General features: G+C 40.9%; 1 protein-coding gene across 2 annotated transcripts in view; it reads right to left on the reverse strand.

The window, feature by feature from the left end:
- GALNT5 (polypeptide N-acetylgalactosaminyltransferase 5) overlaps positions 1 to 16,642 on the reverse strand; it is a 66,941-nt gene that overhangs the window by 32,636 nt on the left and 17,663 nt on the right. For both annotated transcript variants that reach the window (XM_030795987.1, XM_003266128.3), the window contains one exon: positions 7,507 to 7,673. In XM_030795987.1, the coding sequence (XP_030651847.1) occupies positions 7,507 to 7,673 (167 nt within the window). The remainder of the gene's footprint in view (positions 1 to 7,506; positions 7,674 to 16,642) is intronic.

The following is a 16,642-nucleotide window of genomic DNA, read 5'->3' on the forward strand; positions in this document are numbered from 1 at the left end:
TCAGTGTTGCAAGGTGATACAGTGGAGGGCACACCTTTCTGAGTATTTGTCAAGGTGGGGGCAGATTTGCCTTAAAATAAATGTAGCTCAGGCTTCTGCACAATTCTGCCTCTACTCTCAGCCCCACCTCTTGCAAAAGCCCCTTCCATGACCCAAGGAAGAGGCTAAACAATGTGTGCAAATAAGACCCTTTCATTCTCTACTCTGACGTCCCCTTCCATTACACCTTTTCTCTCTTATTAGATGGCCATGGAGGGATCCACCTAAAGGAACAGTTTTCTGGGGGCTTTATGAGCTATGTTTATGTGACTTACAGTCAGTTCTGTGTGTAATCAAGCTATTTACAGCTATCCTAGGTTGGAATGGCTTCCAGAAAACTTTCTAAGAAAGTTTTTCTTAGACAGGACCCTGAAAACTGAATTAGCTTCAGGTCCCACAGAATCTGGACCTGCCCCTCATGAAGGGACTCTTTTTTTTTTTTATTATTATTATACTTCAGGTTTTAGGGTACATGTGCACAATGTACAGGTTTGTTACATATGTATCCATGTGCCATGTTGATTTCCTGTACCCATTAACTCGTCATTTAGCATTAGGTATATCTCCTAATGCTGTCCCTCCCCCCTCCCCCAACCCCACAACAGTCCCCAGAGTGTGATGTTCCCCTTCCTGTGTCCATGAGTTCTCATTGTTCAATTCCTGCCTATGAGTGAGAATGTGCGGTGTTTGATTTTTTTGTCCTTGCGATAGTTTACTGAGAATAATGTTTTCCAGTTTCATCCATGTCCCTACAAAGGACATGAACTCATCATTTTTTATGTTTGCATAGTATTCCATGGTGTATATGTGCCACATTTTCTTAATCCAGTCTATCGTTGTTGGACATTTGGGTTGGTTCCAACTCTTTGCTATTGTGAATAGTGCCGCAATAAACATACGTGTGCATGTGTCTTTATAGCAGCATGATTTATAATCCTTTGAGTATATACCCAGTAATGGGATGGCTGGGTCAAATGGTATTTCTAGTTCTAGATCCCTGAGGAATCGCCACACTGACTTCCACAATGGTTGAACTAGTTTACAGTCCCACCAACAGTGTAAAAGTGTTCCTATTTCTCCACATCCTCTCCAGCACCTGTTGTTTCCTCATTTTTTAATGATGGCCATTCTAACTGGTGTGAGATGGTATCTCACTGTGGTTTTGATTTGCATTTCTCTGATGGCCAGTGATGATGAGCATTTCTTCATGTGTTTTTTGGCTGCATAAATGTCTTCTTTTGAGAAGTGTCTGTTCATGTCCTTTGCCCACTTTTTGATGGGGTTGTTTGTTTTTTTCTTGTAAATTTGTTTGAGTTCATTGTAGATTCTGGATATTAGCCCTTTGTCAGATGAGTAGGTTGCAAAAATTTTCTCCCATTCTGTAGATTGCCTGTTCACTCTGATGGTAGTTTCTTTTGCTGTGCAGAAGCTCTTTAGTTTAATTAGATCCCATTTGTCAATTTTGGCTTTTGTTGCCATTGCTTTTGGTGTTTTAGACCTGAAGTCCTTGCCCATGCCTATGTTCTGAATGGTATTGCCTAGGTTTTCTTGTAGGATTTTAATGGTTTTAGGTCTAACATGTAAGTCTTTAATCCATCTTGAATTAATTTTTGTATAAGGTGTAAGGAAGGGATCCAGTTTCAGCTTTCTACATATGGCTAGCCAGTTTTCCCAGCACCATTTATTAAATAGGGAATCCTTTCCCCATTGCTTGTTTTTGTCAGGTTTGTCAAAGATCAGATAGTTGTAGATATGCGGCATCATTTCTGAGGGCTTTGTTCTGTTCCATTGATCTACGTCTCTGTTGTGGTACCAGTACCATGCTGTTTTGGTTACTGTAGCCTTGTAGTATAGTTTGAAGTCAGGTAGCATGATGCCTCCAGCTTTGTTCTTTTGGCTTAGGATTGACTTGGTGATGCGGGCTCTTTTTTAGTTCCATATAAACTTTAAAGTAGTTTTTCCCAATTCTGTGAAGAAAGTCATTGGTAGCTTGATGGGGATGGCATTGAATCTATAAATTCCCTTGGGCAGTATGGCCATTTTCACGATATTGATTCTTCCTACCCATGAGCATGGAATGTTCTTCCATTTGTTTGTATCCTCTTTTATTTCATTGAGCAGTGGTTTGTAGTTCTCCTTGAAGAGGTCCTTCACATCCCTTGTAAGTTGGATTCCTAGGTATTTTATTCTCTTTGAAGCAATTGTGAATGGGTGTTCACTCATGATTTGGCTCTCTGTTTGTCTGTGATTGGTGTACAAGAATGCTTGTGATTTTTGTACATTGATTTTGTATCCTGAGACTTTGCTGAAGTTGCTAATCAGCTTAAGGAGATTTTGGGCTGAGACAATGGGGTTTTCTAGATATACAATCATGTCATCTGCAAACAGGGACAATTTGACTTCCTCTTTTCCTAATTGAATACCCTTTATTTCCTTCTCCTGCCTGATTGCTCTGGCCAGAACTTCCAGCACTATGTTGAATAGGAGTGGTGAGAGAGGGCATCCCTGTCTTGTGCCAGTTTTCAGAGGGAATGCTTCCAGTTTTTGCCCATTCAGGATGATATTGGCTGTGGGTTTGTCATAGATAGCTCTTATTGAGATAGGTCCCATCAATACCTAATTTATTGAGAGTTTTTAGCATGAAGTGTTGTTGAATTTTGTCAAAGGCCTTTTCTGCATCTATTGAGATAATCATGTGGTTTTTGTCTTTGGATCTGTTTATGTGCTGGACTACGTTTATTGATTTGTGTATGTTGAACCAGCCTTGCATCCCAGGGATGAAGCCCACTTGATCATAATGGATAAGCTTTTGGATGTGCTGCTGGATTTGGTTTGCCAGTATTTTATTGAGGATTTTAGCATCAATGTTCATCAAGGATATTGGTCTGAAGTTCTCTTTTTTGGTTATGTCTCTGCCAGGCTTTGGTATCAGGACGATGCTGGCTTCATAAAATGTGTTAGGGAGGATTCCCTCTTTTTCTATCAATTGGAATAGTTTCAGAAGTAATGGTACCAGTTCCTCCTTGTACCTCTGGTAGAATTCAGCTGTGAATCCATCAGGTCCTGGACTCTTTTTGGTTGATAAGCTATTGATTATTGCCACAATTTCAGAACCTGTTTTTGGTCTATTCATAGATTCAGCTTCTTCCTGGTTTAGTCTTGGGAGGGTGTATTTGTCAAGGAATTTATCCATTTCTTCTAGATTTTCTAGTTTATTTGCATAGAGGTGTTTGTAGTATTCTCTGATGGTAGATTGTATTTCTGTGGGATCGGTGGTGATATCCCCTTTTTCATTTTTTATTGCATCTATTTGATTCTTCTCTCTTTTCTTCTTTATTAGTCTTGCTAGCAGTCTATCAATTTTGTTGATCTTTTCAAAAAACTAGCTCCTGGATTCATTAATTTTTTGAAGGGTTTTTTGTGTCTCTATTTCCTTCAGTTCTGCTCTGATTTTAGTTATTTCTAGACTTCTGCTAGCTTTTGAATGTGTTTGCTCTTGCTTTTCTAGTTCTTTTAATTGTGATGTTAGGGTGTCAATTTTGGATCTTTCCTGCTTTCTCTTGTGGGCATTTAGTGCTATAAATTTCCCTCTACACACTGCTTTGAACGTGTCCCAGAGATTCTGGTATGTTGTGTCTTTGTTCTCGTTGGTTTCAAAGAACATCTTTATTTCTGCCTTCATTTTATTATGTACCCAATAGTCATTCAGGAGCAGGTTGTTCAGTTTCCATGTAGTTGAGCGGTTTTGAGTGAATTTCTTAATCCTGAGTTCTAGTTTGATTGCACTGTGGTCTGTGAGACAGTTTGTTATAATTTCTGTTCTTTTACATTTGTTGAGGAGAGCTTTACTTCCAACTATGTGGTCAATTTTGGAATAGGTGTGGTGTGGTGCTGAAAAAAAATGTATATTCTGTTGATTTGGGGTGGAGAGTTCTGTAGATGTCTATTAGGTCCACTTTGTGCAGAGCTGAGTTCAATTCCTGGATGTCCTTGTTAACTTTCTGTCTCGTCGATCTGTCTAATGTTGACAGTGGGGTGTTAAAATCTCCCATTATTATTGTGTGGGAGTTTAAGTCCCTTTGTAGGTCACTCAGGACTTGCTTTATGAATCTGGGTGCTCCTGTGTTGGGTGCATATATATTTAGGATAGTTAGCTCTTCTTGTTGAATTGATCCCTTTACCATTATGTAATGGCCTTCTTTGTCTCTTTTGATCTTTGTTGGTTTAAAGTCTATTTTATCAGAGACTAGGATTGCAACCCCTGCCTTTTTTTGTTTTCCATTTGCTTGATAGATCTTCCTCCATCCCTTTATTTTGAGTCTATGTGTGTCTCTGCACGTGAGATGGGTTTCCTGAATACAGCACACAGATGAGTCCTGACTCCTTATCCAGTTTGCCAGTCTGTGTCTTTTAATTGGAGCATTTAGCCCATTTACATTTAAAGTTAATATTGTTATGTGTGAATCTGATCCTGTCATTATGATGTTAGTTGGTTATTTTGCTCGTTAGTTGATGCAGTTTCTTGCTAGCCTCGGTGGTCTTTACAATTTGGCATGTTTTTGCAGTGGCTGGTACCGGTTGTTCCTTTCCATGTTTAGTGCTTCCTTCAGGAGCTCTTTTAGGGCAGGCCTGGTGGTGACAAAATCACTCAGCGTTTGCTTGTCTGTAAAGTATTTTATTTCTCCTTCACTTATGAAGCTTAGTTTGGCTGGATATGAAATTCTGGGTTGAAAATTCTTTTCTTTAAGAATGTTGAATATCGGCCCCCACTCTCTTCTGGCTTGTAGAGTTTCTGCCGAGAGATCAGCTGTTAGTCTGACGGGCTTCCCTTTGTGGGTAACCCGACCTTTCTCTCTGGCTGCCCTTAACATTTTTTCCTTCATTTCAACTTTGGTGAATCTGACAATTATGTGTCTTGGAGTTGCTCTTCTCGAGGAGTATCTTTGTGGCGTTCTCTGTATTTCCTGAATCTGAATGTTGGCCTGCCTTGCTAGATTGGGGAAGTTCTCCTGGATAATATCTTGCAGAGTGTTTTCCAACTTGGTTCCATTCTCCCCGTCATTTTCAGGTACACCAATCAGACGTAGGTTTGGTCTTTTCACATAGTCCCAAATTTCTTGGAGGCTTTGTTCATTTCTTTTTATTCTTTTTTCTCTAAACTTCCCTTCTCGCTTCATTTCATTCATTTCATCTTTCATCAGCAATACCCTTTCTTCCAGTTGATCGCATCTGCTACTGAGCCTTCTGCAATCTTCGCGTAGTTCTTGAAACTTGGCTTTCAGCTCCATCAGCTCCTTTAAGCCCTTCTCTCCATTGGTTATTAAAACCAATATTATTAAAAAAATTCTTCTAATTTTTTTTCAAAGTTTTTAACTTCTTTGCTATTGTTTTGAATTTCCTCCTGTAGCTCAGAGTAGTTTGATCGTCTGAAGCCTTCTTCTCTCAACTTGTCAAAGTCATCCTCCATCCAGCTTTGTTCCGTTGCTGGTGAGGAACTGCGTTCCTTTGGAGGAGGAGAGGCGCTCTGCTTTTTAGAGTTTCCAGTTTTTCTGCTCTGTTTTTTCCCTATCTTTGTGGTTTTATCTACTTTTGGTCTTTGATGATGGTGATGTACAGATGGGTTTTTGGTGTGGATGTCCTTTCTGTTTGTTAGTTTTCCTTCTACCAGACAGGACCCTCGGCTGCAGGTCTGTTGGAGTTTACTAGAGGTCCACTCCAGACCCTGTTTGGCTGGGTGTCAGCAGCGGTGGCTGCAGAACAGTGGATTTTCGTGAGACCACAAATTCAGCTGTCTGATATTTCCTCTAGAAGTTTTGTCTCAGAGGAGTACCCGGCCGAGTGAGGTGTCAGTCTGTCCCTACTGGGGGGGTGCCTCCCAGTTAGGCTGCTCAGGGGTGAGGGACCCACTTTAGGAGGCAGTCTGTCCATTCTCAGATCTCCAGGTGCGTGCTGGGAGAACCACGACTCTCTTCAAAGCTGTCAGTCAGACAGGGACATTTAAGTCTGTGGAGGTTCCTGCTGACTTTTTGTTTGTCTGTGCCCTGCCCCCAGAGGTGGAGCCTACAGAGGCAGGCAGGCCTTCTTGAGCTGTGGTGGGCTCCACCCAGTTCGAGCTTCCTGGGTGCTTTGTTTACCTAAGCAAGCCTGGGCAATGGCGGGCGCCCCTCCCCCAGCCTTGCTGCCGCCTTGCAGCTTGATCTCAGACTGCTGTGCTAGCAATCAGCGAGACTCCGTGGGCATAGTACCCTCCGAGCCAGGTGCGGGACACAATCTCTTAGTGTGCCGTTTTCCAGGCCCGTTGGAAAAGTGCAGTATTAGGGTGGGACTGACCCGATATTCCAGGTGCCGTTTGTTACCCCTTTCTTTGACTAGGAAAGGGAACTCCCTGACCCCTTGCACTTCCTGAGTGAGGCAATGCCTCGCCCTGCTTCGGCTCGCACACAGTGCGCTTCACCGACTGTCCTGCACCCACTGTTTGGCACTCCCTAGTGAGATGAAACCGGTACCTCAAACAGAAATGCGGAAATCACCCATCTTCTCTGTCGCTCAGGCTGGGAGCTGTGGACCGGAGCTGTTCCTATTCGGCCATCATCAAGACTCTTATCTACTTACTAATTGGGTACTATTTCTGTTTATGCTTTCAAGGCCACATTTTATGTTTTTCAGCCAGTTTTTCTCCATCATCCCACAGCTTCTTGAGCTCAGTGTGATTATGGTCGAAACTCTGAAGCTAAAGAAACTTCCCATGTTGCTGTGGTCACAGCTCAAGGCTAAGCTGTTCTGTTAGCATTGCCAAGTCTTTGTTATTTTCTAAACTTTTCTGAAAAATGGGTTCCATTTTGGGAATTTGTAATGGGGTTGTCAGATCACCTACATACACAGGTTATTTGACAACCCAAAGAGTGAGATTCTTCACTATAATAAGCAAAAACAAACATAAAGGCTATGGTGGATTCTGCTTTTGAACTTTGTTGGAATCACCTCATCTCTCTTGTCCTATTGGCAATTTGTCTTCTTAACACTTAACTGAACACATCATATGCCTTGCTCTCAAGAAAGAGGCCATAAGATCTCAATTTCTTTGCCTTCCATAGAGTCTAACTGTAACTCTAGTTATTACCAGTAGGCAAGGCCTCCCTTTAATTGTGATTCCATTAAAAGGGATTTGTGCAACTGTAGAGGACATCTAAGCTCCAATACTTCAAAGTGCCCATCTCCAAGGAGCCATAGTTAGAAGATCATTCCAACACGGTAGGAGAGTTACAACTAACTGAACAGAGCTCCAGATGACTTTTAACATCCATAGATGCTTAGACTTATGTCTCTGAGGCTCCACATAAAACAAAGCATTTGTACAATGTTTATGCTTCATCAAATTATCCTATAATTTTGCCATCCAAATTGCTACCAAACTTTGCTTCTGCCAAACTTTGACATTTCAAGAGATAGCATGAGTGGTTTTCTTACCTTTGGTGCTGAAGTCATCTACCAGCAGAATCTCCTTGATGAGATGTGGAGGAGAGCGATTGAGGACACTGTGAACAGATCTCAGGAGAGTGGACCACACTTCATCCACAAAGCACATGATGACACTGGTGGTTGGGAGGTTATTGTGAACTAGCTGCTCTGCACATCTGGGCCAGAATGTAAGCAGAGCATAAGAGATGTGCTAAGGAGATCCACAAGATAGTTTTAAAAGTCACAGAGTGTGATGGTGTGTATATACACACACACTCAATCTGTCATTGATCTGTCTGGTCTATCATCTATTTATATATACCAATGATGATTTTATTATTTATCATGTGCCTATTTTTGGGGAGGGGTACATGCCAAATAAAAAAGCAGAAGAATTACTCGTAACAGTGGTTGTTATAAAAGGACCAGAGATGCAAGACATGAGAATGTCCCATGGAGACATCACACTGCAGTGGAAAGGACATGAGTTTACAGGTAGTTAGACTCTATTTCAAATCTCATCGCCAATATTTCTCAGGTCTTTAACCATTAATGCCTTCTTTAACTTCTCTGTGCCTCAGTTTCCTCATCTGCAGAATGAGGTAATAAATGGTTCTTATTCAATAGAGTTTTGTGGCCTAGTGATAATGTACATACAAAGCCTAGCAGGATTCCTGGCACAGGAATTTATGAAATGGTGGTTATTGCTATCATTGCTAGATTATATGCTAGAAGATAGCATTCTGACTTATTTAATGTTCCCAAGTGGTTTATGATTGCCTTTCCAACTGGCTATCTGCCAAGTGTCACGGGATTTAGTCTTTTCTCCCATTCTGCTTGTGTATGTACTTATGGCATAATATATGTGTGCCAAATAATTAAACTCTTTTTAGCTTCCCTATCTGGGGCTCCCTTGCTGATACTCTGCTGCAGAATAGCCACAGTTGAAAAACCATTTTGCTGGCATAGGAATGCAATCCAGGCTACACTGGGAGTTAGTATTCAGGTGGGTTGCAACTGGCCTGGGTTTTTTCCCATGCCCTACGGAATACACTGCCTCACTGCTGGCATTCTTTCACCCCCTGCCTGTGCCACTCTTCATAGGCAGTGCCCAGTGGAACCTCACAAAATGTATTTGCCATCTTATTAACACAGCTACTGTCAGTAATGTGATCACTAATGATGATGATCATAAATATTATAAGCATTCTATATTATTTCAATGTCAACCTCAAATTACCAGCATCTCTTTCCCTTTTTATTGGTGAATAACCAAAATCATGGAAAGAGTAGTCCATGATTCTACTGTTAGTAAATGGCAGAGCTGGGACTCGAACACTGATCCAGTCTGGCTCCAAAAGTAACCATTGAGGAAGCCTTAGACCCACAAGAATAGAAGAAGCTGGCAGTAGATGCGACATTTTGTGAGAGCTGGCACTTCTGCCAAATAACATGGTTACACTTTACTTATTCCATAAATAAAAAATAGGTAAGAGCAAAAACCATAGTAAAGCAAATCACATTTTCATGACACTCTAGTGTTGCCAAAGTGCTGTTCTGTACATAATTGAATTCAGTCTTCATAACAACTGCTTGAGATACGTATTATTAAACACTTCTTCAAATAGAACAAACTAAATCTTGGGAAGTTAAATGACTTACCCACATCATCCACCTAGATAGGATATATAAGGAAATGTGAACAAATAATGTTTTTACGTCACTGCTGGTTTTTCTGTAGGAGAATGGGCTTTGGAAATAGATATGTGCTCAAATATCAGTTTTTCTAATGACTGATTTGGAACGGCTTTACTACTTCTTTGAACCTCATTTTGCCAACTACAAAGCTGAAATTAAACATGTACCCGTAAGATTACATATAAATGTTATGTAAAACTCATCTAATATATATCTGACACATAGGGGGTACTTAAGAAATGGCAGACAAATCCAGCTATGCTTCATAATTTCAATGGTTTCTTAAATGGTTGTTTATCATAATAATTGACAAAGCCTTAGAAAAACATAAATATCCAATCCTCACCCTAGAAAATCAATTTACAAGGTTTGCAGAGGGCTCAAGAATCCATGTCTTAAAATACAAACAAATAAAACAAAACACAAAGAAACCAACCAACCAACAAACAAAAGAATGAGTCACAAATCATTGATTGGTGAGTTTAAGAACTTGAACTCAAGATAAAGTTAATTTATTCTTATTATTTGAGGCTAATATTAAAAAAATTGATGGCTGATAGGAGCATGTCCTAAATGTTCAAGTGACAGAATTAAAATAATACATTTTGATTCAGTATCTTCATGTAGTGATCAGGTATCTAATGCTAACTTTAAAATATCAGACTGTCTAAACTAATATTAGTCTACACAAAGGATCCATGCATTAGCACTTCTGAATAATATGAGAAGATATTCCTCTCTTCACTTAAGAGCTTTATCAGTTTACTTTGGCTGCCGTAACAAATTACTGAAAATTCTGCTTAACAGTTCTTTCCTGAATGTATCTATTTTCTCTCACATTTTTACTCTGAACAGAAAGAAGATAGCAGTACGCACCCTCAACATTTTGCTTGGTACTCTCCTCAGCTAAATAGCCGAGTTCATCATTGGGAAGTTCTGCTAATTTTCACATGACTATAGGACACAATTAAGCCAAGCTCACTGCCACTATTTAACATGGATCATTTTTCCTCCATTTCTCAATCATGTGCTCTTTATTTCCTTCTAAGCTTGCACCAGAAGTACTTACAATGCTCATATTTTTGCCAACATTCTGCTCAAGATAGCATACATATTTTCAAAGATGATTGATGGAAGCTTTCTTTCTTTCTTTTTTTTTTTTTCTGAAATAGAGTCTTGCTCTGTCACCCAGGTGGGAATGCAATGGCGCAATTTGATAGGAGCTTTCTCTACTGTGCCGCTCACTTCCTTCTGAGCCCTCACCAATGGCATCCTTGATATCTATATTGCTACCAACAGTAACTTCAGGGCATTCTAGGCTTTTTCTATGATGCTTCACAGAATTATTCCAGCCTCTACCTATTAGGGCATTCCTTGGTGTATTAGGCCATTTTTGTGTTGCTATAAAGAAATCCACCTGGCTGGGCACCTGTAATCCCAGCACTCTGGGATTACTCACTTGAGGTCAGGAGTTTAAGACCAGTCTGGCCAACATGGTGAAATCCAGTCTCTACTAAAAATACAAAAATTAGCTGGGCATGGTGACAGGTGCCTGTAATCCCAGCTACTTGGGAGGCTGAGGCAGGGAGAATCGCTTGAACCCTGGAGGTGGAGGTTGTAGTGTGCAGTGAGCTGAGATCGTGCCACTGCACTCCAGCCTGGGTGACAGAGTGAGACTCCATCTAAAAAAGAAAGAAAGAAAGAAATACCTGAGACTAGCTAATTTGTAAAGAAAAGAGGTTTAATTGGCTCATGGTTCTGCAGGCTGTACAGGAAGCATGGCTCTGGCATCTGCTCGGCTCCCGGTGAGGTCTCAGGGAGCTTTTACCCATGGCAGAAGACAAAGTGGGAGCAGGCATGTCACATGACAGAGCAAGCAAGAGACAGTAAGGTGAGGTCTCTGACACTTTTAAACAATCAAATCTTATGTGAACTGAGGGAGAATTCACATATCACCAAGGGGATGGCACTAAGTCATCCATTATAAATCTGCCTCCGTGATCCAGTACCTCCCACCAAGTCTCACCTCTAACATTGGAGGTCACATTTCAACATGAGATTTGAAGGGGACAAACATCCAAACCATATCACTTGGCTATTCCTTGGATGATACTTCTGTATTTTTGGGTATTTGTTATAGCAGCACTTCACTCCTTGATACCAAAATTTATATTAGTTTCTTCTGACTGCCATAACAAATTACCACAAACTTGGTAACATATTCTGTCACATTTCTGGGGTCCAGAATTCTAAAACCAAGATGTCAATAGGACCCCAGTCCCTCCACATGTTGTAGGGAACATTCTGTTCCTTGCCTCTTTCAGCTTCTGCTGGCAATCCGTGACTTATTGAATCACTCATATCTCTCTCTCTGTCTTCACATCACTTTCTCCTCTGTGTCTCTGGGTGAAACCTCTGCCTGGCTCTCTCTTATAAAGATACGTGATTTAGGGCATTTGGAGCCTATCTGGGTAATTCAGGGTAAATGTCTCCTCTCGAGATCCTTCATCACATCTCTTGCTTCAGAAGGTAATAGTCACTCTTTTTCCAGGTGAGGTAATAACCACAGGTTCTGAGAATTAGGAAGTAAATATATTTTTGGAGAACCATGTCTTTTAGCCTGACACAAGGGCTTAATGAGTTAAGGCAAGAAATAGGCTGGGTGAGGTAGCTCATGCCTGTAATCCCAGTGCTTTGGGAGGCCAAGGTGGGTAGATCACCTGAATTTGGGAGTTCGAGACCAGCATGACCAACATAGAGAAACCCCATCTCTACTAAAAAATACAAAAAATTAAGGTCTGTTCCAAGATGGCCAAATAGGAACAGCTCTGATCTGCAGCTCCCAGCATGATTGACACAGAAGACGGGTGATTTCTGCATTTCCAACTGAGGTACCTGGTTCATCTCATTGGGAGTGGTTGGACAGTGGGTGCAGCCCACAGAGGGCGAGCCAAAACAGGGTGGGGCATCACCTCACCCGGGAAGCGCAAGGGGTCTGGGGATTTCCCTTTCTTAGCCAAAGGAAGCTGTGACAGATTGTACCTGAAAAAATGGGACACTTCCACCCAAATACTATGCTTTTTCCACAGTCTCAGCAACTGGCAGACCCGGAGATTCTCTCCTGTGCCTGGCTTGGCAGGTCCCATGCCCATGGAGCCTTCTCACTGCTAGTGCAGCAGTCTGAGGTCAAACTGGGAAGTGGCAGCCTGGCTCAGGGAGGGACGTCCACCATTGCTGAGGCTTGAGTAGGTAAACAAAGCAGCTGGGAAGCTCAAACTGGGTGGAGCCCACCACAGCTCAGCAAGGCCTACTGCCTCTATAGACTCCACCTCTGTGAGTAGGGCATAGCTGAACAAAAGGCAGCAGACAACTTCTGCAGATTTAAATGTCCCTGTCTGACCACTCTGAAAAGAGCAGTGGTTCTCCCAGCATGGCGTTTGAGCTCTGAGAATGGACAGACTGCCTCCTCAAGTGGGTCCCTGACCCCCATGTAGCCTAACTGGGAGACACGTCCCAGTAGGGGCTGACAGATACCTCATATAGGCAGGTGCCCCTCTGGGATGAAGCTTCAGGCAGAGGAAGGATCAGGCAGCAATATTTGCTGTTCTGCAGCCTCTACTGGTGATTCCCAGGTAAACAGGGTCTGGAGTGGACCTCCAGCAAACTCCAACAGATCTGCAGCTGAGGGTCCTGACTGTTAGAAGGAAAACTAACAAACAGAAAGGAATAGCATCAACATCAACAAAAAGGACATCTACATTAAAACCCCATCTGTAGGTCACCAACATCAAAGACCAAAGGTAGATAAAACCACAAAGATGGGGAGAAACCAGGGCAGAAAAGCTGAAAATCCTAAAAACCAGACCACCTCTTCTCCTCCAAAGGATTGCAGCTCCTAGCCAGCAACGGAACAAAGCTGGATGGAGAATGACTTTGACAAACTGATAGAAGTAGGCTTCAGAAGGTCGGTAATAACAAACTTCTCTGAGCTAAAGGAGCATGTTTAAACCCATCACAAGGAAGCTAAAAACCTTGAAAAAAGACTGGACGAATGGCTAACTAGAATAAACAGTGTAGAGAAGACCTGAAATGACCTGATGGAGCTGAAAACCATGGCAAGAGAACTTTGTGATGCATGCACAAGCTTCAATAGCTGATTTAATCAAATGGAAGAAAGGGTATCAGTGATTGAAGATCAAATTAATGAAATGGAGCAAGAAGACAAGTTTAGAGAAAAAAGAGGAAAAAGAAATGAACAAAGCCTCCAGGAAATATGGGACTATGTGAAAAGACCAAATCTATGTTTGATTAGTGTACCTGAAAGTGATGCGGAGAATGGAACCAAGTTGGAAAACACTCTTCAGGATATTATCCAGGAGAACGCCTCCAACCTAGCAAGGCAGGCCAACATTCAAATTCAGGAAATACAGAGAACACCACAAAGATACTCCTCGAGAAGAGCAACTCCAAGACACATAATTGTCAGATTCACCAAAGTTGAAATGAAGGAAAAAATGTTAAGGACAGCGTGAGAGAAAGGTCGGCTTACCCACAAAGGGAAGCCCATCAGACTAACAGTGGATCTCTCGGCAGAAACTCTACAAGCCAGAAGAGAGTGAGGGCCAATATTCAACATTCTTAAGGAAAAGAATTTTCAACCCAGAATTTCATATCCAGCCAAACTAAGCTTCATGAGTGAAGGAAAAATAAAATCCTTTACAGACAAGCAAAAGCTAAGAGATTTTGTCACCACCAGGCCTGCCTTACAAGAGCTCCTGAAGGAAGCACTAAAGATGGAAAGAAATAACTGGTACCAGCCACTGCAAAAACAGACCAAATTGTAAAGACCATCGATGCTATGAAGAAACTGCATCAATTAATGGGCAAAATAACCAGCTAACATCATAATGAAAGGATCAAATTCAAACATAACAATATTAATCTTAAATGTAAATGGGCTAAATGCCCTAATTAAAAGAAACAGACTGGTAAATTGGATAAAGAGTCAAGACCCATCAGTGTGCTGTATTCAGGAGACCCATCTCACGTGCAGAGACATGCATAGGCTCAAAATAAAGGGATGGAGGAGGATCTACCAGGCAAATGGAAGGCAAAGAAAAAAGCAGGTGTTGCAATCTTAGTCTCTGATAAAACAGACTTTAAACCAACAAAGATCAAAAGAGACAAAGAAGGCCATTACATAATGGTAAAGGGATCAGTTGAACATGAAGAGCTAACTATCCTAAATATATATGCACCCAATACAGGAGCACCCAGATTCATAAAGCAAGTTCTTAGAGATCTACAAAGAGACTTAGACTCCCACACAATAATAATGGGAGACTTTATCACCCCACTGTCAATATTAGGCAGATTAATGAGACAGAAGGTTAACAGGGATATCCAGGACTTGAACTCACCAAGCAGACCTAATAGACATCTACAGAACTCTCCATCCCAAATCAACAGAGTATACATTCTTCTTAGCACCACATTGCATGTATTCTAAAATTGATCACATAATTGGAAGTAAAGCATTCCTCAGCAAATGTGAAATAACAGAAATCACAACAAACTGTCTCTCAGAACACAGTGCAATCAAATTAGAACTCAGGATTAATAAATTTACTCAAAACTGCACAACTACCTGGAGACTGAACAACCTGCTTCTGAATGACTACTGAGTAAATAACGAAATGAAGGCAGAAATAAAGATGTTCTTTGAAACCAACGAGAACAAAGACACAACATACCAGAATCTCTGGGACACATTCAAAGCAGTGTGTAGAGGGAAATTTATAGCACTAAATGCCCACAAGAGAAAGCAGGGAAGATCTAAAATTGACACCCTAACATCACAATTAAAAGAACTAGAGAAGCAAGAGCATACACATTCAAAAGCTAGCAGAAGGCAAGAAATAACTAAGATCAGAGCAGAACTGAAGGAGATAGAGACACAAAAAACCCTTCAAAAAATCAATGAATCCAGGAGCTGGTTTTTTGAAAAGATCAACAAAATTGATAGACCGCTAACAAGACTACTACAAAAGAAAAGAGAGAAGAATCAAATAGACGCAATAAAAAATGATAAAGGGGATATCACCACTGATCCCACAGAAATACAAACTACCATCAGAGAATACTATAAACACCTCTATGCAAATAAACTAGGAAATCTAGAAGAAATGGATAAATTCCTAGACACATATACCCACCCAAGACTAAACCAGGAAGAAGTTGAATCTCTGAATAGACCAATAACAGGCTCTGAAATTGTGGCAATGATCAATAGCTTACCAACCAAGAAGAGTCCAGGACCTGATGGATTCACAGCTGAATTCTACCAGAGGTACAAAGAGGAGCTGGTACCATTCCTTCTGAAACTATTCCAATCAATACAAAAAGCAGGAATCCTACCTAACTCATTTTATGAAGCCAGCGTCATCCTGATATCAAAACCTGGCAGAGACACAACAAAAAAAAAAAAAAAAAAAAGGAGAATTTTAGACCAATATCCGTGATGAACATCAATGCAAAAATCCTCAATAAAATACTGGCAAATTGAATCCAGAGGCACATCAAAAAGCTTATGCACCATGATCAAGTTGGTTTCATCCCTGGGATGCAAAGCTAGTTCAACATACACAAATCAATAAATGTAATCCATCGCATAAACAGAACCAACGACAAAAACCACATGATTATCTGAATAGATGCAGAAAAGGCCTTTGACAAAATTCAACAGCCTTCATGCAAAAACTCTCAATAAACTAGTCTTTGATGGAATGTATCTCAAAATAATAAGAGCTATTTATGACAAACCAACAGCTAATATCATACTGAATGGGCAAAAACTGGAATCATTCCCTTTGAAAACTGGCACAAGACAAGGATGCCCTCTCTCACCACTCCTATTCAACATAGTGTTGGAATGGCCAGGGCAATCTGGCAAGAGAAAGAAATAAAGGGTATTCAATTAGGAAAAGAGGAAGTCAAATTGTCCCTGTTTGCAGATGACATGATTGTATATTTAAAAAACTCCATTGTTTCAGCCCCAAATCTCCTTAAGCTGACCAGCAAATTCAGCAAAGTCTCAGGATACAAAATCAATGTGCAAAAATCACAAGCATTCCTATACATGAATAACAGACAAACAGAAAGCCAAATCAGTAGTGAACTCCTACTCACAATTGCCACAATGAGAATAAAATACCTAGGAATCCAACTTACAAGGATGTGAAGGACCTTTTCAAGGAGAAATACAAACCACTGCTCAATGAAATAAAAGAGGACACAAACAAATCGAAGAACGTTCCATGCTCATGGATAGGAAGAATCAATATAGTGAAAATGGCCATACTACCCAAAGTAATTTATAGATTCAATGCCATCCCCGTCAAGCTACCAGTAACTTTCTTCACAGAACTGGAAAGAACTACTTTAAAGT

Source organism: Nomascus leucogenys, chromosome 17, assembly GCF_006542625.1.
Source record: "Nomascus leucogenys isolate Asia chromosome 17, Asia_NLE_v1, whole genome shotgun sequence".
NCBI classification, from domain to species: Eukaryota; Metazoa; Chordata; class Mammalia; order Primates; family Hylobatidae; genus Nomascus; species Nomascus leucogenys.